This window comes from Achroia grisella, unplaced genomic scaffold (genome assembly GCF_030625045.1).
Source record: "Achroia grisella isolate CSIRO2021 unplaced genomic scaffold, CSIRO_AGI_Agris_v1 utg1090, whole genome shotgun sequence".
Lineage (NCBI taxonomy): Eukaryota > Metazoa > Arthropoda > Insecta > Lepidoptera > Pyralidae > Achroia > Achroia grisella.
In genome coordinates this window covers 731,297-757,714 of record NW_026712574.1, presented here as the reverse complement: position 1 = coordinate 757,714, position 26,418 = coordinate 731,297, and the positions used below count along the sequence as shown (strand labels likewise).

General features: G+C 32.9%; 1 protein-coding gene across 2 annotated transcripts in view; it reads left to right on the top strand.

Annotated features, from left to right (window-relative positions):
• The first annotated feature begins 1,135 nt into the window (after nucleotides 1-1,135).
• LOC131848635 (pro-resilin-like) overlaps nucleotides 1,136-26,418 on the top strand; it is a 47,610-nt gene continuing 22,327 nt past the window's right edge. The window contains exons 1-2 of one of the 2 annotated variants that reach the window (XM_059198559.1): nucleotides 1,136-1,175; nucleotides 10,317-10,351. In XM_059198559.1, the coding sequence (XP_059054542.1) occupies nucleotides 10,331-10,351 (21 nt within the window). In that variant the 5' untranslated portion in view covers nucleotides 1,136-1,175; nucleotides 10,317-10,330. Of the gene's footprint in view, nucleotides 1,176-4,128; nucleotides 4,150-10,316; nucleotides 10,352-26,418 lie in introns of those variants that run through there. The other variant, XM_059198566.1, reaches the window with a different exon arrangement.

The window sequence follows — 26,418 nt, the reverse complement described above, 5'->3', positions numbered from 1 at the left end:
TATATCTATCTTCATCTCAAATTCAATCAAGATCTGAGTTTATAAATGATAATAATATTTTTGTACCAAAAATTACAATTTCATGGTGCTGAAAATTTTATCTGATTGCACAAAGATTGAATGCGTTACGTTAACCGAGTTTACCCAAGAACACGACTTTGCACAAACTTAGTATTTTGCTAAAATGGAAGTTTATTCACTGTCTAATTATTATTACGAAACAGGCAAAATAAGAGACGATTTGATAACTACTTATTGGTATTCGTTTAAAGACTACCTAGGTATAACTAACAGTAGTAATTTTCAAAGTGTTTAATATAAATTTAAAAACTTTAAGAAACGAAATAATCTCTGGTTAAAGCCTCAATAGGCGATAATTATGCAAAATACTAAAGTGTGTTAACCCTGAATTGGCGACGGTATGAAAATCGATGTGCCATCAAATAATTGGAGACCAATTATACAAATCAACCCTTTTCAATGCCGAAATTCCGGAATAATGTCTGCCGACCCGGAAACTTGCTCCACTACAGCGACTCTATCTAGATCTAACTAGCAATGGTAATTTCAAATATCCCTTCATGCTAAAAACATTAATGAAACTAAAAAATCTCTAGTTAAAGCATCAAGAGGCGATAATTATGCAAAATACTGCACTGCGTTAACCCTGAATTGGCGACGGTACGAAAATCGATGAACCATCAAATAATTGGAGACCAATTATACAAATCAACCCTTTTCAATGCCGAAATTCCGGAATAATGTCTGCCGACCCGGAAACTTGCCCCACTACGGCGACTCTATCTAGATGTAACTAGCGATGGTAATTTCAAGTATCCATTTATGCTAAAAACATTAATGAAACTAAAAAATCTCTAGTTAAAGCCTCAAGAGGCGATAATTATGCAAAATACTGCACTGCGTTAACCCTGAATTGGCGACGGTACGAAAATCGATGAACCATCAAATAATTGGAGACCAATTATACAAATCAACCCTTTTCAATGCCGAAATTCCGGAATAATGTCTGCCGACCCGGAAACTTGCCCCACTACGGCGCATCCTTGCTCAATGCAACATAGAATTAAGATCAACTATATAAGATGCAATCCGTGAAGATACAGCCAGTCGGCCGCGAAACACGTTACTCTCTGTCTGTGTTCGTATATACAAAAGTAAGTGTGTGTTTGTGTACGAGTGTGTGATCTTCGGATATTAGATTTAACCATCGATCCATCTGCTAAGTCTAATAAAAAAAAAGTATTTTAGAAAATAATCCAATTAATTTACAAAGTCATGTGAAATTTGGTGAAATTTTAATTAAAATACATTTAACCGTCAATCTATCTGCTAACTCTAATAAAAAAGTATTTTAGAAAACAATCTAATTAATTTACAAAGTCGTGTAAAATTTACTGAAAATATAATATTAAATATAATTAATAATTAACTTACTTAATTAACCTACATTTAATTTAATGTATTTACTTTCTTTATGCGTAATCTTCGGATAATAGATTTAACCATCGATCTATCTGCCAAGTCTAATATAAAAAGTATTTTAGAAAATAATATAATTCATTTACAAAGTCATGTGATATTTAGTGAAAATTTAATTAAAAATTAATTTACATTTAATATAAAGCATTTACTTCTTTTATAAGACATATAAAAGAAATTAATTAATAAATAATTTAATTCATGAATAATATCACGTGAATAGTGAAAATTAAAATGAAATAAAATCGAATTAAATTGTATTTAGTACCATTTATTTAAAGGATACGATAAAATGAGTTAAAATAAATATAAAAAAAATAAAAATATGAACATAACTTATATTATAATCTAGAATTATATTATTGTATTATAACATACAATAAAATATAATAATGTAATTCAATAATATTTTGTACTGACAGACAGACAGACGACGTAATAAAAGTTTTAAAATTTCGTTTAATACTTAGTAATCTATAAGTTTAAATAATTTAAACTAATAAATAAGAAAAACGATAAACTTACTTTTTTTTTAATTCAGTTAACAATAAAAATGAGCTAATTTCTTTTTTTTCACGCACCTATTTAAAATCAATTTCAATAACACAAAACCTTAAAAAAATTAACATAAAATAAATTATTCTGACACACTGAGATAGAAATGTATTTTAATAAATTAAATACATTTGTCAAGTTCGAGAAAATAATAATAATAAAATAGGGCAGTACTCCTAGATACGGCCAATGTCGTCAGACGTTTCTTGACTTTGTAACTCTAACCAGCGATAATCTGGGACCTTTCAGCTAGCAGTACCACTTTGTATATATCTATTTAATTGTAATAAACTAGCCTACATCCCGCTGCGCTGCCCACATAAATTAGGATATGGATGTGATCTAGAAACTTCTTTCAAGAAATAGTAACAAACATCCATCTGTACTTCTAGTTGTGTTTAAAATAATTAACATTACATAGTATAAAAAAAGTCACTTTCGCTGTCTGTCCATCCCTATGTATGCTTAAATCTTTGAAACTACGCAACGGATTTTGAAGCGGTTTTTTTTAAATAGATAGAGTGATTCAAGAGGAAGGTTTATATATATAATACATGTACACCCGTGCGAAGCCGGGCTGAGTAGCTATTTATTTAATAAAAAAAAAACGAATGAATATTAATAATCGTATATGTATTGAACACAGAGAAAAATTAAAAACAGTATGTTAACAGTTGCATTACAAAATTATTAATATATATAATATGATAAACGCGAAGTTTTGTGAGTATGGATATTTGTTACTCTTTCACGCAAAAACTACTAAACGGATTTTCATGAAACTTTGCAATAATAAAATATAGTAATTCTATAATAATAATAAAAGTTAGTAATTCGTTTTATGGCAATTGCGTAAGGTTTTACAATAAAATACCAGAGTCTGTTATAAATCTGCCAGAAAAAAGATTTAAATGTCAAATAAAACAGTTCCTTTGCAAAAAAGCTTACTATAAAATTGAAGAATTCGTTAACGATAATAATGTTTTTATAGAAAAACTTTAAATCTATAGCACTGACAATATTATCTGATTACATTAATAATGAGTGCGTAGCGACTTCTATGTTGATTATCGCATGCCTCTTACTTGTTATACTGTAATTATTTATATAAAAAAAAAACATCTATTAAAAAGAGCAACACACAAGTTTCTTGCTCATTCTTCTTGTGATGAATCTGCATTCCGAATGAGTGGTAGAATCAAAATATGACTATTCAAAAGTGCTTGTAATGAGTTTATTTGAATAAAGATTATTTCTATTTATTTCTATTTCTAATATAGCTTATGCATCATAATAACACATAGGCTATATTTTATTGAAATTTATATATTAAAATTTAACGCGAGTAAAACCGCGGGAATAACTAGTAATATCATATATCTCTGGAAGATTCGATTCACACAGCATCATCTAATTCCAAGCCAATCGGAGCTTGTGTTATCAGTACTAGACAAATGATATAAATATTCAAAGACATTTTTTTGCTATTTTTTACATATTATACATAGAAAATAGCCAGGCCAATGCAAACAAGTACTCATGAACACAGAATGTTTGCACCGTGCGAGGAATAGAACCCGCGACTATCGGAAGTAAAACGGTATGCAAAACCGCTAGACTGTCATAAATCAAAACAATATATTATTAAAGGATCTGAACTCTATGGCACTGGATTGTCTCTGCTAATCCCATAAGAAAACTAGCGTGAAGAAATAGAAATAGAAATAATCTTTATTCAAATAAACTCATTACAAGCACTTTTGAATAGTCAAATTTTGATTGTACCACTTATTCGGAATGCAGATTCATCACAAGAAGATTGAGCAAGAAACTTGTGTGTTGCTCTTTTTAGTGAAGTGAAGATAGATCTATTTAACCTTCAAGGACACAACAAACTTACTTCCCTTCATACCTCCTCTTACAACATAACCTAATTTATTAAATAACCATCCAACCATTAAATATTAACTTAATGAAAGTTAAAATTACACTGTACCTTAATTAACAGTTAACCATTTTCAAAGACATCTAAATAAATAACCGTGTCAACAAAGTAATCCGCGGTTACTAACCACGACTCCTCAAGTTGCATTCGTAAGTTGGATTTAAGTTAATTAAATCGTAGATTACAGCAAGTTACGTGCATTTGACTCGGCTTTTGTAACTTAAGAATAAAGCTTGCGACAACCAAACGAGTTTTAATATTTATTTAATTGCAAGCAATAGTAAAATGAATTATATTTTTATTTAATAACAATTAACAATTCTTATCCTTTGGAAAGTATACACTCTATCCTGAGGAAATAAAAACCATCGATCCTAGGACTAAACTTCATTTTATTATAAGTAATAATAATTAAAAGAAGTTTAAACCTTATTTTTGAGGTTGTTGTATAAATACAAATAAATATGACATTCAAAGATTGTAAAAATATTACCCTTAAGGGGGTAAAAAATTTAACCTAAGGGAATCCTCCTTTTTTGAAGAAGTTTGTAATGGAAAATTGTTCATTTTATTTACCTCTTTCTATTTTTTCTTTGTTTGGTCGAGGTCACTATAACACGCGGACGAAGATGCGGGCACAGCTAGTAATTAATGCTATGGAACCAATTGACTTGTCTCTATCTCTTTCTTTAATTCACTCTCATAAGCTGTATTTCCATTGGCTGTAAGTTTATATTCTACTAGCTGTGCAAGCGTGAAAGCGAGATAGATAGACAGACAGACAGAGTTACTTTCGTATTTATAATATTAGTAAGGATTAATTTAATAAATAAATAAATAAAACTACAATAATTTTGTCCCAATTATAAAGCCATTGGTTGATTTGTTCGATGCAATCGTATATCTCATAAGACATATCTCTGTAACATTTTATTATCACTTTAGTCGTCTGATACGACTGATTTGTTTTAAATTACAGTTTGAAGACCGTCCGTATGGATTATGTAACGTTACTGTAACTCCTGGAGTAGCTAACTATGAAATGAAATAATCTCTTATGAAACGTTATGATGAAAACATAATTCGAAAAAACATTACATTTTCGATTATATTGACGTTCTCTATGAATTCGATCGATTGTATTGATCGATCGAATTCATAGAGAACGTCAAACGTTGAGTGACGTTCTATGAATTCGATCGATTATAATAAATCGATCGATTTCATAGAACGTCATTGGTAGAAATCGGGCCGATAGAGCGACGTTATGTGACTAACTAGCTACCCACCCCGGCTTCGCACGGATGTACATGTATAGTACATATAAACCTTCCTCTTGAATCTCTCTATCTATTATATCCAATGCGTAGTTTTAAAGATATAAGACAGACAGCGACAGCGACTTTGTTTTATACTATGTAATGATAAGCTAATGAAATAGAATAGGTAAAAGTAAAAATTGTGTATATTCCCAGTTTTTATCTAAATATATATAACTCAAAGGTGACTGACATAGTGATCTACCAACGCACAGACCAAGCCACTGGACGGATTGGACTGAAATTTGGCATGCAGGTAGATGTTATGACGTAGCCATCCGCCAAGAATGGATTTTGATTAATTCTACCCCCAAGGGGATAAAATAGGGGATGAAAGTTTATATGAAACTTCGTCAATTTTAAACCGATCGGGCTGAGACTTTGCTTGCATAAAGCTACTATGACGTATTTATCCCCTAAGAAAGGACTTGGATAAATTCCACCCCTAAAGGGATAAATTAACGCGAGCTAACCCGCGAGCAACAGCTAGTCATATAATATAGATAAGATTTTGAGTTTGAAAGAATTTGATTTTCATTCTAAACATATGCAATGTTTCGATCGAAAGGTAATAATTTCAAATCTGACCGACACTGACTCACCGGTAATAAAAACACCGTTAACAAATCGACAAACAGTGATAGTGTTTCAAATGTCGTCGAAAGTTGACAATACCTCTGACTACTCCGTTTAGGATATTCGTTATGAAGATATAATTATTATTGTAGTATATTACAAAAGTATTTTCGTAATAAACTACCTGGTTATTTAAATAAAAATAAATTTAACGTAAAGACCTTCAAATAAACTTATCTTTACGTTTTTTTTTTTCATTAAAATTCAGTTTTTTTTTTGTCGACAAGTTTCGATAACTATCTCCAACCATTTACCTGTTGAAGTTTACCATTTTCGCAATTACCACACTTCCTTATTGTTTATGGGTGCACCATAGTGCCTACGCATAATTAATCGTACCATCGACCTGTCTTGAAGATGCGTTGACTTTTTTTTGTGAAAAAAAATGCCAGGAAATTGTTTATAGTTTATGTGGCTCAGTAACAGGAATCCCGTGTCTGAGAAAAAAAATATATGTTTGTTTATAGTTTTTGTTACGTTCTGTAGTCCAAGTGCTGTGCCTGAGATTTTTTTTTATCATAAACGATTAAGCAGTTTTCAAAATATACTATTCAAATTTAAATATTACAATAATATAGTCTATATTAACTCAGTTATATTAACGACTAGCTATTAAATTCCACGCGAATAAGTCGCGTGGAATTTAACTTTGTTCTTCTAAATAAAAGAATATTTCTAAAATAACATTACCAAATTACTCCTTATTACATCAGCTACCTGCCAAAAAATCCGTGCCGTCAAGATCGATCCAGCCATTTCTTAGATTAGCCAGAATAAACAGATAGACAGACAAAAATTGTAAAGAATGTTATTTTGGTGTGTGTACCGTATTTATATTCATGTATGTGTACAACGATTATTTCAATATTACAAACAGACACTCCAATTTTATTTATATGTATAGATAGGTACGTACAATTAGATCATACCATGTTTTACTTATTTATCGAGCTCCCGATATTATTATTAGATACATTTTTATATAACTATTTATATACTATAAATATTTTATGTAACTAACATTGAAATTTCATCAAAAACGATTAAGCAGTTTGCAGTCATAATAGTACCCATAACACAAGCTTTAGCTAGCTTAACTTGGATCTAGATGGCGCTGTGTGAATTGTCCTGAGATTATTATTATTATTACTATATTTAACAAACAAAATTACGCATTACACCATAATGTCAGTATGAATGAATGTATTTTTGAAAATAATAAAAAAAAACTTAACACTTATTTTTAAATTCAATGCAAATCCCGTTTTAGAACAAGAAATAACTCGGCGACGTTTAAAAAGACTCGAGAAGTTTACGGCTTTGTCCCCTAACTTAATGGTTAAGTTAATCAAGTAACTTGTGAAATAATCCCACGCGATTGAATTGTGTTTACGACGGCCGCCTCGTACTGAGAATTGAACATTACAATTACATTAATATACCTTCACGACTCTTATCCTAGACGGGGTAGCCATAGAAGTAAATAAATAACTTCAGGACAATTCACACAGCGCCATCTAGACCGAAGTTAAGAATAGAATAGAATAGAAATCATTTATTCAAATAAACTTAATTTAAGCACTTTTGAATAGTCATAACAATTTGTTTTTTATCTACCACTCGTTCGGAAAGCTGTCTCATCACAAGAAGAACGAGCAAGAAACTTGTGTGTTACTCTTTTAAATAATCCTTGTAAGTTTACATTTACAAGTCGAAACGTGTGAATACAAACTACCAACCAGCACTAATTTTTTGGGTCAAATATAAATATACAATAAGATTAAATCAGTCGTAGTGATAAGAGCAGACCAGTCCCTACAAGCAGCACTCGTTCACGAGTATGACGGATGAGCTAGCCATCACTGCGCTCGACATATGTATCATACGTATTGACAAATATACATTTATAGGAGTAAATGAAATTCTTGACATATATTCCCCAATACTGGCAGTATTGGGGAATAGTAACCCAAAGTACCATATCAGGTTGACCTCGATATGGTCCCCCCTGGAAGCCATCGTAATGAATTCATGGTGAATTTAGCACGATGGGCTAATTGACCTGACCTCATGCTCATCTTATCATCCTCCACTGCCCTGCCAGCGTAAGCGATTTGCACAATGTGTGCAATTTGATTCAACTTGAAAGATAGGATAGCTTACATCTCAATTTATAGTCGCAATATTCACAGCAACGCGTGGCCAGATCTGATAGTTAAATATAAATTGTCAAGGGTTATTAATATTAATACGATTGTTATAATCTATACTAATATTATAAAACTAGCTTTTACTCGCGGCTTCGTTCGCGTTAATTTATCCCTTTAGGGGTGGAATTTATCAAAATCCTTTCTTATTGTCGGTTTATGCAAGCAAAGTATCAGCCCAAACAGTTTAAAATTGACGAAGTTTCATATAAACTTTCATCCCCTATTTTATCCCCTTGGACCCCCAAGAATTAATTAAAATCCTTTCTTAGCGGATGCCTACGTCATAATATCTACCTGCATGCCAAATTTCAGCCCGATCCGTCCAGTGGTTTGGGCTGTGCGTTGATAGATCACTATGTCAGTCACCTTTGAGTTATATATATTTAGAAGATGTTCTTTTTTTTACTTAAATTACATACATTATTGTACAATCTATGTATTCTAATATATACTAACATTATAAAGCTGAAGAGTCTGTTTGTTTGAACGCGCTAATCTCAGGAACTACTGATTCGAAATGAAAAAAATATTGTTGTATTCAATAGGAATCCATTTATCGAGGAAGGCTTTAAGATATGTAATATTACGCTACGACCAATAGAAGCGGATTTGCAATGGAAAATATTGTAAATGGTGGGGAAATGAAACGCAGACGAAGTTGCGCGGATCAGCTAGTATATAATAACTAGTAACACATTAGAGAAATAGCTTTTTAAACACCTGTCATCTTCGCACACAGATACTATTAATAAAGGTACAGTCAGATAAATAAAATTAATGGCCATTTATTGCTTATAATAGTCATTTTATTATCTATGAACTATTAATATGCAGTACTTGGACGACGGGGCTTCGTTTAGAGTCTACTAGATGTCATTATTAGTATAAAAAAATAGTTTAGTATTAAAAAAAAATGCAGTACTTGGGCGATCGGGCCTCGTTTAGAATCTACTATGACATTATTTGTATATAAACTAATAGTTTGGTATTTAAAAAATGCAGTACCTAGGCGGCCGGGCTTCGTCTAGAATGTACTAAATAACGTTATATGAATAAAAAACATTTTTGTAATAAAAAAATATGCAGTACTTGGGCGACCGGGCTTCGTTTACAGTCTACGAGCTGATATTTGTATAAAAATATGCAGTACTTCGCGTAAGTACTGCATATTTTTCGAGGTAACGTTATTTGTATAAAAAATATATAACAGTAAAAAAAATAAAAAACATTTCAAAGTCATTCAGAAAACAAACAAATATTTTTACGGCCATATCTCACCCAACCCAAATAAACAATTTTCTTTCTTTCTTTTCATCCATCAAATCATAGCTTACAAAGTTAACTGCGGAAATGTATGAAAAAGTATTTACACAGACGACTTTGCATAAAGTACAACACCGTTCAACTACTCTCCCCTAAAGTAGATCGTTATATAATATACTGGCTACTCGCCCCGGTTTCGCCCGGGTGTACATGTTTATACATATAAACCTTCCTCTTGAATCACGCTATCTATTAAAAAAACCGCTTCGAAATCCGTTGCGTAGTTTTAAAGATTTAAGCATACATAGGGACAGACTGCGACAGCGACTTTGTTTTATACTATGTCATGACTATGTAACGATGATTTACTCGTATTAGCTATAAAAAATAGCGACAAAGAAAGTTAACTAACTAATAGTGAAATAATTGAAATAAATTCAACATATATTAATACTAGCTATGCCCGCGATTTCATCCGCATGACATTTATAGTTGTGTTACTCTGATGTGTAAGCTACTGTAAACTGTATTACTGTAAAGTTTCAACAAAATCCGTTGTGTAGTTTTTGCGTGAAAGAGTAACAAACATCCATCCATACTCACATAGTATAAAACAAAAGTCGCTGTCCCTGTCTGTCCAACCCTATGTATGCTTAAATCTTTAAAACTATCCAACGGATTTTGAAGTGGTTTTTTTAATAGATAGAGAGATTCTAGAGGAAGGTTTATATGTATAATACATGTATACCCGGGCGAAGCCAGGGCGAGTAGCTAGTATATATATATGTTTATTTATTGAGTTAATAAGCAATAGTGACGATGGAATTTAACTAATAGTGAAATAATTGAAATAAATCCGACTTATATTAACATTACATCAATTTTCAGGTACAAAATTCATCATGGACTCGTGCAGTAGTAAGGTAAGAATAGATTTAATTCAATAATTGCTTAGTTCTATGACTAATTTACAGAATTCTATGACTAGATTTAATTCAATAATTACTTAGATCCATGACTAATTTACAGAATTCCATGACTAGATTAAATCAATAATTTCTTAGTTCTATGACTAATTTACAGAATTATATGACTAGATTAAACTCAATAATTGCTTAGATCCATGACTAATTTACAGAATTCCATGACTAAATTAAATCAATAATTTCTTAGTTCTATGACTAATTAGTAATGAAATCAATGAAGCGGCTTTTTTTAATATATAGAGTGATTTAAGATGAAAATTATATATATATATATATATATATATATAATACACATACACCCGTGCAAAGCCGAGGCGAAGAGCTAGTTACATAGTATAAAACAAAGTCGCTATCACTGTCTGTCTCTATGTATGCTTAAATCATTAAAACTACGCAACAGATTTTGAAGCGGTTTTTTTAATAGATAGAGTGATTCAAGATGAAGATTTATATATACAATACATGCACACCCGTGCGACGCCGGGGTGAGTAGCTAGTTTTTTATAAGAACAAGTTATTGAAGTAGGTGAATAGATTTCTGAACTAGCCATATATCATCAGAACAAGATGAGTACCATTACATACTTGATTGCAGTTACGTGAGGTACGCGCCGTAATTTTGTCTGTATGTCAATTTGTATCTGCGTGATTATCTTGGTTGCCTCTATGGTACATCATTGCGACTCTATATTTTCGTCACAACTGCATCCTGTCAGCTAAATAAATATGGAGAGATGTTTTTTTATAGAAATAGAAATATTCTTTATTCAGATAAACTCAGTATACTCAAAAGTATACTGAGTTTATCTGAAGTCATGTTTTTATAAAAAAATTAATGTCGCTTTCTATTTATTCATTTATCTTTATTGGACCAAATACTTTCTGTAAGAGTATATATGGTGATAATTGATCTGACGACCTCGGTAGTCTAGCGGTCTAGCACACCGCTTTACGTCCGATGGTCGCGGGTTCGATTCCTCGCACGGCACAAAAATTTGTATTCATGAGTATGATTGTTTGTATCGGTCTGGGTGTTTTCTAAGTATGTATTTACAAAAAAAATATCTATGTACTTGTATCAGTTATCGAGTAGGTACCCCTAACACAAGATTTAAATAGCTTAACTTGGGACTGGATTGCGCTGTGTGAATTGTCCGGAGATTATTATTATAGATTATATATAAATAATCTTTATTCAAATAAACTCAGTACACTTTTGAATAGTTATATTTTTTTAAGAAAACGAATGTCGCATCTGGTATATCTATCTATTTATTTATTTACACTCTTCATTGCATTAAATATAGGAAATAGTTTAAATACTAAATATATACTTATTAACTGATACAAAAGGCGGTCTTATCGCTAAACAATTTCTAGGTTGGATAGAGAAAATTGTATTGCCCGTCAACTTGTTTGCGTGCTTGAAAAAGAGTTTCCAACCATACTGTACCTTGATTGATTCAAGAGGATTCAAGAGGAAGGTTTATATATATAAAACCTGTACACTATTGTACACCTGGGTAGCTGGCAATACATAAACATTATCCTCCTTTTTGCAGTCGTGTAAAAACAGAAGCCACCTCCTTACTTTCAATAGCAGGACAATGATAGTACCAATCCGAAATAATTTCCCTCTACTTTCCATGGCCTTTATTGCTTCACGCATAAAGTCTAAATTACATGCATTGTATGTCAGATGCAATTTATATGTCATCATATCACGTGATTGTTATATTAGATTACTTGACCTCTGCTTTGTTCGTAATGTACTGTGTGACATGTCATGACATGTCTATGATTATAGTATGGATTTTTATATACGAACATATGTAGTGCAATACTGGTGTCAGAAATTAAAAATTTTTAAAATGAAATGAAATTTTATTGCCTAAAATGTACATTGGATGTGGATGATTTTGAATATTATTATATTGTTCGCACATTTAGTCATTTCTGACATGCAACAGACAATTGTCAATTGAAATATTGTCATTATACATTGCTCATCATTACATACATATATTATTATAATTAATTAATTTGTTAGTATTAGTCACTTTTTCACCATTTGTGAAAGGTATTCGTCTATATTATAAAAGCAGTTAGATAACAACTAATTATACAATTCTTTTTTTAATTTGCTTTTATTTAATTGTTTTAACTCCTTTGGCAACTTGTTAAATATTTTTTTGAAATTAGACTTTAATGCCGCAGGTATAAAGTGGAATTTCCAAAATTTTTAATTTTTGAGTTAGAAAGAAAGAATAATATTTTATTCAGTGCTTTTTCAACAATATAAAAAATACAATACAATCACACAATATAAAAAACAAACGAAAAAAAAGGTCAAATATAATGTACATCTAATTAAATTTAATTGTATACTGGGTGTAGGTTTATGGGGCTCCTTTCCGTACGTAAACACTCGCCTTCACCGCTCGAGTTTCTTTCCCTGCCCAGGCAAATCTTGAGCCTGTTATTTCGGACGGTAGAGAAAAAAATTATAATCTAAAAAACTTGACGTTCATAAGCGGCTAAAATGTCCTACATGAATAAATGATTTTTGAATTTGAATTTGAATTTACATACACGTTCTAATATAAAATTTACTGCAGTTCCAGACAAACCTTATTAATCTAGTATAGTTGTAACAACAGACAGACACACACAAGTTCTCCGCACCCACCTGGGGGGTGCAAGTTCACGTCTTAGTGCGAGCCGCGTAAGTTTTTCAATGTTTGCCTGAACTGAACTGAACTGAACGGTAGAGAAGCAAATATTAATACAAAAAACTTTTCGTTCATAATCGACAACAATCTCCAAAATGAATAAATTATTTTTGATTTGTTATTCTAATTACTTAAAAAGTAACATTGCAATAAATAACGAATATTAACAAATTTTCTAATTAAAAAAAATCATTAGTTGAACAATAAAAATCGTTGTTTTCTATTTCTATGTTGCATAAGTATATTTGTTATTTAGAATAAGTCTGGTTAGGCATGTGTAAACACAGCCTTAAGGCTTTTGAGGCAGATTAAGTGAGGCAATGAATTATTGCTAGGTTAATCGCACAGATTTATGGTAATATGTCTTTTTTTTTAATTAATATCCGTTTCACAATGCATTTTTATTAGTATTTTTTTTTATTTTGGTTTAGACTATTGTCAGGTGTACCAACCATACCAATACCACAACCACACAAATGTGACCTACATAGATCTATTGTGCTCGCCTTATTTCAAAGTTCGCTACCTAGACCAGTCAGGGACAAGAATTGAAGGATATTCTTAGGAGCGATGATGTTTATCTCCTCAGGATATAGCGTATACTTTCCAAAGGAGATATTTCGTTTATGCATGAACTGGACTGCAGTGAAGTACAACCACACAAATATAACCTATATATATCTATTGTGCTCGCCTTATTTCAAAGTTCGCTACCTAAACCCGTCAGGGACAGGAATTGCAGGATATTCTTAGGAGCGATGGTTTTTATCTCCTCGGGAAAGAGTGTAATCTTTCCAAAGGAGATATTTCGTTTATGCATGATACAACCACACAAATTCAAATTCAAAATATCTTTATTCATGTAGGTCTATATCAGACTCATCTCAGACCCAGACTGACACAAACAAAAATACAAATGGTGCATTTCAATATCATACATAAAAAAGCTTAAATAACTCTTGTTTGTTAATGTTCAAATAATGGTCTTAATAAACGCAAATTATATAACTCCGGTTTGCCACACACGTTCCCTATTGTGGAGATCGGCGCTATTTATTTGTCTGTCTGTCAATGTTGTTAAGATGGTATTATAATAGAAATAAAAGGTCATGTCGCTACCTTTTTTGGATCGTAATGGAGTATTGTTGTTTCTTTATACATTTTTTTATGTAACTGTTACACTGACGGTCAATAATGGTAGGTGATAGCCATCAATTCATACAGCGCCATCTAGTTCTAGGCTAAGCAGAGCTCGTGTTGTAATAACCAAACGAGAAGCACTGAATCACTGGCAAGAAATGCCAGGATTAACACATTCAAAAGCCCTAATATCGGGCTACTCGAACAAATACTCCAATAGACTACTGCTATTGAGTAAAAACAACATATGCATGATGACTAGGGCCCTCACAGGACACTGCTAATTAAACAAGCATATGGCTAAACTAGGCCTATGCACGACAAGAATCTGTACATTCTGCCAAACTGAAGAGGAAACGCCGCTTCACATCCTATGTGGTTGTAGCCCACTCATGCATAAACGAAATATCTCCTTTGGAAAGTTTACACTCTTTCCCGAGGAGATAAAAACCATCGCTCCTAAGAATATCCTTCAATTCTTGTCCCTAACGGGTCTAGGTAGCAGACTCTGAAAAAAGGGCGAGCACGATAGATCTACGTAGGTCGCAGTGCTATAGATGCTACAGGCATCTGACAATAGCCCCAAAATCCCAATAAAAAAAATATGAGCACTAGACAACTGATATAAATACATAGATACTTTTTCTGTAAATACATACGTTTTCTATATATATATTACATAGAAAACACCCAGATTGATACAATCATAGTCATTGATACAAATGTCTGTACCATTCGAGGGATGAATTCGCGATCATCGGAAGTAAGGCGGTGAGCTAAACCGCTGGATGGAGAACACGGGTGTACATGTAATCTATATATAACTCAAGGGTGACTGACATAGTGATCTATCAACGCACAGCCCAAACTACTGGACGGATCGGGCTGAAATTTGGCATGCAGGTAGATGTTATGACATAGGCATCCGCTAAGATAGGATTTTGATTAATTCTACACCCAAGGGAATAAAATAGGGGATGAAACTTTGTCAATTTTAAACCGATCGAGCTGAGACTTTGCATGCATAAAGCTACTATTACTTAAGCATCCCCTAAGAAGGATTTTGATAAATTCCACCCCTAAGGAGATAAATTAACGCGAGCGAGGCCGCGGGCAAAAGTTATTATACATATAAACCTTCATCTCGAATCACACTATCAATCTAACTGCATTAATATCCGTTGCGTAGTTTAAAAGATCTAAGCGAACAGACAGAGGAAACGACTTAATTTTTAACTATATAAAGATATACTTTTTTTTCGGACTACTCTAATGCTGTTGGCACAGCTGGCCTTTACAGCTTCATCGGACTATAGAGAACCGGGATCCATTACTGCTGAGAAAACCGGTATTAGCAAGGGCCAGACTCAAGTAATTTTACGATTAGTCATATGAACTGTTTCTTGATTCATGAGCAAGTTGGGTAAACTCGGGGTTTTAAAAAGATTTAGTCTCGAAAAATAAGAATTATTCTCTCTTCAATACAATACTTTAGGTTTCAATAGAGATTTCAGTGTTATTATTTATTCGTTTAACAATAAACAGTTTCCACACATTTTCTCAAACGATTTTTGGGTAAGAATCGCCGATTGTTGCGTGTGTTGAAATAATAAACGTCGTCTACTTTTGGAAATATAGTTATATTATTTATCTAAATATACCGTTATGTAATATGTATATAATATATAGCATATATATTATATAATATAGAATATAATAATGTATATAATATGTATATAAATAGGATATGAATAAAAAGCATCAATACATACTATAAAGTAAAGTCGCTGTCGCAGTCTGTCCCTATGTATGCTTAAATCTTTAAAACTACGCAACGGATTTTGAATTTTTTTAATTGATAGAGTGATTCAAGAGGAAGGTTTATATATATAATACATGTACCCATGCGAAGCCGGGACGAGTAGCTAGTATCATTATCATCATCATCATCGCAGCCCGGAAGACGTCCACTGCTGGACATAGGCCTCCCCCAAAGATCTCTACGACGATCGGTCCTGCGCTGCTCGCATCCAATGCCTAAAAAGAGATGGATAGACTGTGTGAAAGATGATATGGTAAGAAAGGGAGTAAATAACGCGATGACTGCGAACAGAGATGAATGGAAGCGAAAAACATATTACGACGACCACAAATAAATGGGATAAGGAAGAAGCAGATGATGATGATGATATATGAAAAGATAACAAACAGAGAGACTTTCCCATTTATGTAAATAAATAAAATTGTCTGTATGTAACAAATTAAAGGCTTTTGACTAAATATACATGAATGTATAAACAGTGCTAAAATAAAAAAAAATAAAAATATTTACCTATCTATCTTTCTAAAACGGTTATAACGGTTTTAACCGGAAATTCACTCGCAGATATCTAATATTATTAGGAGAACTTAAACTACTTTTAATTTTAGAAATTTTAAACTTTAATTCAACACGATCGATGTCGCGTGTAACTGCTAGTTTAGATATAGTATCTATGCATCTTTTTAATATTATTTTACCAATGTTCCAATATGAATGTTTACTATTGTTGTTAAACAACAACAGTGTTCCTAATTTAACAAATATTACCTACTTTCCACAGATTATGAAATATTATATAAAAAATATGTACATTATCATAATTTTCGCATATCATAACTTTCTAATACCTATATAAGTTTTTTGTGAATCATTTTAAACTCAAATATGTTACGAAATACCGTAAGTACTACCCACAATGCAATTTTACGACCCAAATGTTTCTAAACAACATATCCTGATGCTAATAGCTGTGAAACAAATAACCAAAATTATATTGTTTCCTATTGTCATAGAAAATCGTCTTTAAATAAAATAAATATCTATTTTGTCTATGTCTAATGTTTACGTTGGCAGAGATAAAAAATTGCGTTTGATTAAAATGCCAGTTCAGCTTTCGGTCGGATTTAGAATTTAGTATTTTTGGCGTGAAAAAATATACACTTCTTTTAACTATATTCAAAACAACACATGTTTCCGATCGTCATATTATATCATATATTATATAATCACCGTACAGACCAATACGGCCGTAGGTCAAGGGGCGACATTGGCCACACCGGCGCACGTGTGGATTGTAGTAATGATTACACTATTCAAATTGTAAATAATAGCTTTAGAAAATAGTCGTGATCAATATTATTTCGGTCATTGTTTTTTTCGGACTACTCTAATGCTGTTGGCCGCAGCTGGCCTTTACAGCTTCACCGGACGGTAGGAGGCGAGTGTAGTTGGCACTCCAAACCAAAGAAGGACTTATGGAGCAGTTGAAGGCCAATTCCCGCGATTTTAGTCTAACGGTACCGCTAGGAGTTCGAACCTCGGCTCAGGCCGTGGTAATTTCGATCCCTGTTTGAATTGAATCGGGATCGATCGGAGGGGCAACAGCGGGAACCCGTGAGGAGCGTTGACCGGTTGATTGCACGGTATGGTGTGTTTGAGTCGTCGTCTTCGCCGACGAGGACGGTGTCGTGTGCGGTCATTGTCGATGTACACTTCTATATGGAGGTTGGTAGAACGCTACTTTGGTACCCACAGATAACGAAACACATAGACTAAAACAACAATAGATTAATTCAAATTCAAAATATCTTTATTCATGTAGGTCTATTACAGACTCTTATAATATGTCAAATCTACCATCAGTTCGGAATGACTTCGAAATGAGAAGAACTGACAAGAAACTCAGTTTTCCTCGTGTTCTTTTCAAATAAATATTGTACATTACAATAGATAGATAGACATAGATAAACATATTCAGCCCAATTTTGAATTTAAAAATGAATCTATAATAAACAAGCACATTTGAAAAATTTCTTGTTAGTTCTTCTTAGCTCGAATGCACTCCGAACGGACAGTAGTTATTGTCATATCATAAGAGTCTGTAATAGACTTACATGAATATAGATATTATGTATTTGATTGTTTAGAATAACGATAGATAGATAAATACTTTATACACCAATTACAAACTCGATATATGAGGTACAGAAAAAATAAATGCACAAATAAAAGAAACGAAGGCAGATGGCTTTATGAACCCCAAAACAAAGCAATCAACTTAAAATAAAGATACAGATTAATCTGCAGCACATACATGCTCACCTTCCAACCGAAAGAGATACAGCTTACAAAGCAAGCTAAGTAGCTTGTTTTTAGCTGCACCTCCTTCTGGCGACTGAAATAGCTAAAATTGAAGTACCTACGCAATGACTTTTTACCATCCACCACTGGTAATAATATCTCTCTTTGAAAGTCAGTTAATAATTGCAAGCATTATTTTTAAACTAATCGCGAAACGGAGACGCAATTAACATGGTTATTAATGGTTATTTAATTATAAGATGTTTTATTTGTTTCATACACTCAAGAATGGCAGATATGTTTAGGGTTGTCAACTGTATTGTTATGATTTTGTACTTGCTGTAGCTGTGCTGACTTTCTTTATCAGTTTCAATTTAATATTATAATATTACCATTTAATTTATATATATGTCTAATATATTTAAAACATCACAATTTGTATGAACAACTAACACCAAGCAAGCTTGTCACGTAAATAATCTATTTAAAATATCGAAGATATAAGTAATTAAAATTTTCTAAACAATAATTTTGAATTTATTAAAAGGTATATACAAAATATCTTTTGGTATTATATTGTATCTTATTACCTCTGATCAATACGAGGACTGGATGGTTGAGAATGCCATCAGGGGCATTAAGTGCAAAATAAATAAATAAATAATTTCAGGACAATTCACTCAACAATTCAATTTTTTTTAATTAAATATATGTATAAATTGTGACAACCCTACAGAGATAAACCGGCCAAATTATCTCGACGCCTGACATTAGGGTTCAACCAGGAAATGTTGTGCCCAATTTTCTTGTCACTACAAACGTTTTATCCATTATCATGATTTACGATGAACTGTTAAATATAATGTTCAACATAATAGATATTTTTTGTAATACCTTACGCAACGTTATTAGTTTTCTAACACGTGGAAACAATTTGGTTAACTTTTATGCCCTTTTGTAACAACTTATAGGTAACTTGTAATTACCGTTAAACGTAAAACAGATTGATAATGTAATAAATATATGATGTTTTTAGTTACGATTTCATTAAATTTTATGGATCGACTAGCTTTTGCTCGCGGCTTCGCTCGCGTTATGAAGTATTATTAGTAGGTATAGTTTTTGCGGCTTTACAGTACTTTCGTCACCTATTTTATCCCCTTAGGGGTGGAATTTATCAAGATCCCTTCTTAGGGGATGCCTACGTCATAGTAGCTTTATGTATGCAAAGCCCGATCGGTTTAAAATTGACAAAGTTTCATACAAACTTTCATCCCCTATTTTATCCCCTTGGGGGTAGAATTAAGCAAAATCCTTTCTTAGCAGATGCCTACGTCATAACATCTACCTGCATGCCAAATTTCAGTCCGATCCGTCCAGTGGTTTGGGCTGTGCGTTGATAGATCACTATGTCAGTCACCTTTGAGTTATATATATTTAGATTAGCTGACCCGCGCAAGTTCTTCTGCATCATACTTATATCACTAGCTGTCCCAGCAAACGTTGTTTTGCCATATAAATTAATAACGCTATAAAAAAATAGGGGTTGATGATAGAAGGGTGAAAATTTAGGATTGTATGTATTTTTGTATGTTGTATCATAAAAAATAAAAACTAAAAATTTGTCTAAAAAATAAAAATAAAATTAGGGGTGGACTACCCCTAACATTTAGGGGGATGAAAAATAGATGTTGGCCGATTCTCAGATCTACTCAATACGCTCACAAAATTTCATGAGAATCGATCAAGCCGTTTCGGAGTAGTATGAGAACGAAAACCGTGACACGAGAATTTTATATATAAAATTATATTTCGCCCAATTACATAATATCTTTTTAAGTTATAATTTAAATATATATTATGTAAATAACATATAGGCTATATGTTATTCTAATGTGTAAACTATATTACTGTAAAGTATCATCAAAATCCGTTGAGTAGTTTTTACGTGAAATATTAACAGAGACGATTCATCCATCCATCCATACATACTACCATACCTTGACGTTTATAGTTTTAATAAGGTTTTAAAAAAATATTATTTAAATTATATAAAAACTAGGTACCCTTCCCAGTTTCACACGGGTGTACATGTCTTATACATATAAACCTTCCTCTTAAATCACTCTTATCAAAAATAACCGCTTCAAAATCCGTTGCGTAGTTAGTAAAGATTTAAGCATACATAGGGACGGACAGACAGCGACAGCGACTTTGTTTTATACTATGTAATGATATATTATTCTGATGCAAAGCTATATTACCGAAAAGTTTCATCAAAATCCGTTGAGTAGTTTTTATGTGAAAGAGTGTAAAATCAAATCAAATCGAAAATCATTTATTCAGGTAGGACATTTTAGCCGCTTGTGAATATACATGTTTTTGTAAGTAAGAAACATTAATCCAGTTATACTCACAAACTTTAAAGAAAAGAAAGAAAGAAAGAAAATTGTTTATTTGGTACACTGAAAATAATTTTTAAAATTTAATTTACATTTTATATTAATAATTAGAGTACCAACTAGGTCTCCGCTGAAAACCAGCGTCGTGGCACCCCGTCACGACATATGCTGAGCGGAGACCTTCATATACAATAAACATAATAAAATAAAATAATACGCGTGTGAAGCCGGGTCGTATCCCTAGTACAACATAATTACAAACAGAATTAGTACACACGGGTCATATTTAATATTTTTTCACACGTGCATTTTGTGTAAAAATTGCATAACGCATTGCCAACATTACGACCTGAATATTGTGACCATTGTTTTTATGGGAAAGCCTCCGATTTGTTACGTAGGTGTATGTGAAAAGACCGTAACACTTATTACAAGGGATTAGAGTCGAAATTACAAATAAGTTTTTTGATCTTTACTAATAATATAATTTGATTGTTGTAATAATTAAAATTTGCCGATGTAGATTATTTCGTTTAATATTAGTTACTAGTTTCGCCCGCGGTTTCAACCGCGTGAAAATCGCCTATGTGTTATTCTGATCTATAAGCTATATTACTGTAAACTTTTATCAAAATCCGTTCATTACTTTCTGCGTGAAATGGTAAAAAACATCCATCCATACTCACAAACTTTCGCATTTATAATTTTTCGCAATTCATAAGATTTTTTCCGTGCAAAGAATCGAACCCGCGTCCGTGTGTTAAACCGTTAGACCTTCGAGGCCGTCGAGTTTAGTCGTAACAGGTCGAGTTCTCATATAAATCGAGATACTTGTATCGTATCTTTGTCTGTATTTATTACTAATACAGTATGCAATAAACATGCCTTGGGACCTGATTAAAATATTCAATTCTGCTACATCAATATCTTCACGTAAACTATACTGGGTGACAGACAGTGTGTTGTAAAATAGAATGGAAATCATTCATTCAAATAAACTTACATTGAAGCACTTTTCAATAGTCATCACATCTTTTTTTTAATCTACCACTGGTTGAGAGATCTGTCTGTTGACTTAAACAGATTTCAATACAACACCATCTAGTTTGAGTGAGATAAACACCACAATATATTTTAAATATTTAATATTAATTGTATCTATAAAGAGAGATGGATCGTGAATTTGTGGGACTCTGGGCTAAATCTACTTAGTGGCCTACCTATATTACCCAACTAAAAAATATGCCGACCAAAAACAAGCGACCAGAAATTCACTGTTCCTTTCGATAGACATGCACTTGCATGGTTTGATCTCAGGGTTGGCAACCTTATGATAGATTTTCTAACATTCTAGATATTTTTTTATATTCTAAATATCGTTTCAGTGGGAAGTGTATTACTATTGCCCTTTGTATCCTAGGGGCCCTGGTCTGCAGCCCAAAAAGCCCTTAGGTTGTCCTGCCCTGCTCTTAGCCCTGCCTATAAACTTGAACTAAATGTATAAATAGTACAGATTCAATCTAATTATAATTGTGATATAAAAAGTATATTCTGCAGGTCTGATATAATCATATTTATTTTTGAGTACAAGATATAAGTTCTGAGTTTTATTATACACACCGCACAGACAATCATCAATAATATTGCTCTTTTTATTTTATATTTATTTTAATTATTATTTTCACGTACCCTCAAATGGGTTAAAACTAAAAATCAGTGTTTTGTTCCCTGAACAATGTTCCACGCTGAGCTTCGACCTTTTTGTATTGCTACAGATCACACATAATAACACAATTTTATAAATCTTATGTTGTATTATGTATTGTCTATTCTTATGAACATGTGTGTGATTAGTAACAAACAAATATATCTATCTATCTATTTGACCATAAACCACTGGCAGGCTTTCTAAAACATTTTATTTCGGTAGACTGAAACCTTAATCAGTCGGTTACTTGATCACGAATTCTGCGAAGCATTCGGGTTACAAATGCAACCATGGGAGGAGTACAGCACGAGGATCTAAAACTATTGCACACTTTCTAAATTATAGCCCGCATTTAGATAATAATCGTCATTATGTACATAATTGTTTGATCTTCTGAGTTATGCACTCTGAGTTAAGTTGTCTACCGAGATTGTATGTATGGAAATACGCCTCAGAAAGACGCTTTTTATTGGTATTTTAGAGATTACAATAAATAAACACCGTGTAAACGCGGTTGGGTTTTCATCCAAGAAGGTAGATGCAAGACAGAACCGTACTTTTATTGAATTTTTACCATAGATAACAATACACCACAGATATATTTTTCGGATACCAATCACTAACTTAACAGTATAGTTATCTACCGAGGATACATATAAAATTTAATCTAATTTAGCTAAGTCTTGGAGGTAGTTAAGTTTACATCTATGTTTATATGTGTAACACTTAACTACCTCCAAAACTTATGTACTTCCTCTTGAATCACTTACTTCCGATCGGTCGCACGTCCAATTCAGACGGGGATCGAAATTACGACGGAAAGACCGAAGTTCGAACCTCTTCCGCGGGTTGGAGTGCCATCTGCACTTGCTTTCCATCGACCGGTGAAGCTATAAAGGTCAGCTGAGCCCAACAGTATTAGAGTAATCCGAAAAAAAAAACTTAATCACTTAATCTATTGCTTGAAATCCATAGGTCCTACCACGGGTTGGAGTGCCATCTGCACTCGTATCCTATCGTCCAGTGAAGCTGTAAAGGCCAGCTGAGCCCAAAAGTATTAGAGTAATCCGAAAAAAAAAACTTAATCACTCTATCTATTGCTTGAAATCCATAGATCCTACCGCGGGTTGGAGTGCCATCTGCACTCGTCCCCTATCGTCCAGTGAAGCTGTAAATGCCAGTTGCGGCCTACAGTATTAGAGTAATCCGAAAAAAAAACTTAATCACTCTATCTATTGCTTGAAATCTATAGATCCTACCGCGGGTTGGAGTGCCATCTGCACTCGTATCCTATCGTCCAGTGAAGCTGTAAATGCCAGATAAGGTCAACAGTATTAGAGTAATCCGAAAAAAAAACTTAATCACTCTATCTATTGCTTGAAATCCATAGATTCTACCGCGGGTTGGAGTGCCATCTGCACTCGTCCCCTATCGTCCAGTGAAGCTGTAAAGACCAGCTGATCCCAACAGTATTGGAGTAATCCGAAAAAAAAACTTAATCACTCTATCTATTGCTTGAAATCTATAGATCCTACCGCGGGTTGGAGTGCCATCTGCACTCGTCCCCTATCGTCCAGTGAAGCTGTAAATGCCAGTTGTGGCCAACAGTATTAGAGTAATCCGAAAAAAAACTTAATCACTCTATCTATTGCTTGAAATCCATACATCCTACCGCGGGTTGGAGTGCCATCTGCACTCGTCCCCTATCGTCCATTGAAGCTGTAAAGGCCAGCTGAGCCCAACAGTATTAGAGTAATCCGAAAAAAAACTTAATCACTTAATCTATTGCTTGAAATCCATAGATCCTACCGCGGGTTGGAGTGCCATCTGCACTCGTCCCCTATCGTCCAGTGAAGCAGTAAATGCCAGTTGCGGCCAACAGTATTAGAGTAATCCGAAAAAAAAACTTAATCACTCTATCTATTGCTTGAAATCCATAGATCCTACCGCGGGTTGGAGTGCCATCTGCACTCGTCCCCTATCGTCCAGTGAAGCTGTAAATGCCAGTTGCGGCCAACAGTATTAGAGTAGTCCGAAAAATTAAACTATTGCTAGAAAAAATTGTAATATAAAAAACTTGACGTTCATAAGCGGCTAAAAATCTTATTTGAATAAATTATTTTTGAATTTTAATTTTAATTAAAAGCTGCATTAAAATCCGTTGCATAGTTTAAAAGATTTAAGCGAACAGACAGCAGAAACAATTTCTTTTTATAATATACTATGTAAAGATATATAGCGTTAATTAGAGTTGATTATTTCAATATAATATAATGGCCTATGCGTCTATTATAGACGATTTATGGCGTAATGGTCCGTGAACAGCTTTTTTCGTGGTTGTATAAACCGATACGAGAACGGCATGGCCTACCACAGGCCCGGCAAGGGAAACTATTGGCAGTAGTCTGTACTGAGCCGCCTAGGTGGCGCTTCCGTTATTTCAATATTTATTTATTTATTTACGTTACACTAAGTCAGCTTTACAGTCTACCAATGTGCCCACTTAGGAGGATTGTATACAGCTACACACAATTATAAACACTAATTACTAATACATACACACTAATTAAACAAGGAAACAAAAGGAAAATAATACCTAATTTTAATTTAATATACTACATATATAATCTACTGCCATCCTACGAAACTCGAGCAAATTACAAGTAAATATGTCTAGATCTGGAAAGCGACTACACCGTTGAGTAGACTCAATGTCAGAGAAATAGGAGCCTGTCTGGCCAGCTCTGTTCTTTTCCATGGAACATCAAACAAGTATATATACGCGATTATATATTTATATATTTGTACGCGATATCTTGTTGTAATTTATTACATTGATAACAATGAATGTAAATATAGGCGCGTACACAAATGTCATATTCGTGTTGTATCGTCATAATAAATATTGAATTTAAATAAATACCATGAATACGAATATAATATACATGACACTTATATGACGGCCTCGGTGGTCTAGCGGTTTGGCATACTGCTTTACTTCCGATGGTCGCGGGTTCGATTCCTCGCACGGCACAAGCATTTGTATTCATGAGTATTATTATTTGTATCGGTCTGAGTGTTTTCTATGTATAATATGTATGTATTTAAAAAAATCTATATATCCGATGGTCGCAGGTTCGACTCCTCTCACGGTACAAATTTTTGTATTTACGAGATTGATTGTTTGTATCGGCTTGCGTGTTTTCTATGCATATTATGTATGTTTTTAGAAAATAATGTGTCTATGTATCTCCAACACTTGTCTAGTACCTATGCTCTAAGCATGAGACTAGATGAATAGAATAGAATAGAAAATTATTTATTAAATAAACTTAAATTTAAGGACTTTTCAATAGTCAGTGTTGTATATGGTTAAGGCTGTATATGGTTTTTCCGTTGCCATATAATTATAAAAAGAAAATATGTTTATTCTTGAATCAAATATGGTGGGAAATAGACATAAATAATATTGTTAAATACAGTATTTTTATTCAACAACCTCGGACTTATACAGTCATACTTATTTTAATCCGCCGCTCATTCTGAAAGTCTCATTGTCCTGTTATATTATTATTATTATTTCTAATTAACGTTATTTCCATTCTAAGGAACCCTGACTTATATACTCCGAATATCTTATTATATTTAAACAAAGATTACTAGAATACTTGCAGACTGCGATCTTAACCCGGGTCGTTAATAAAAAATGAAACAGACAGAGAAAAATGTAACAAATTTGGTTCGTAAGATAGTTCAGTCGTTATAAAAAAATAATAAAACAACGAAATATATGTCATATTGTGTTTAAAAGAAGGTTCATAATAAACCGTATCATTAGCCGCCTAACAATGACTTAAAAGATCAATGCGCCCGATCATTCCATTTGAACTTTGCGAAAT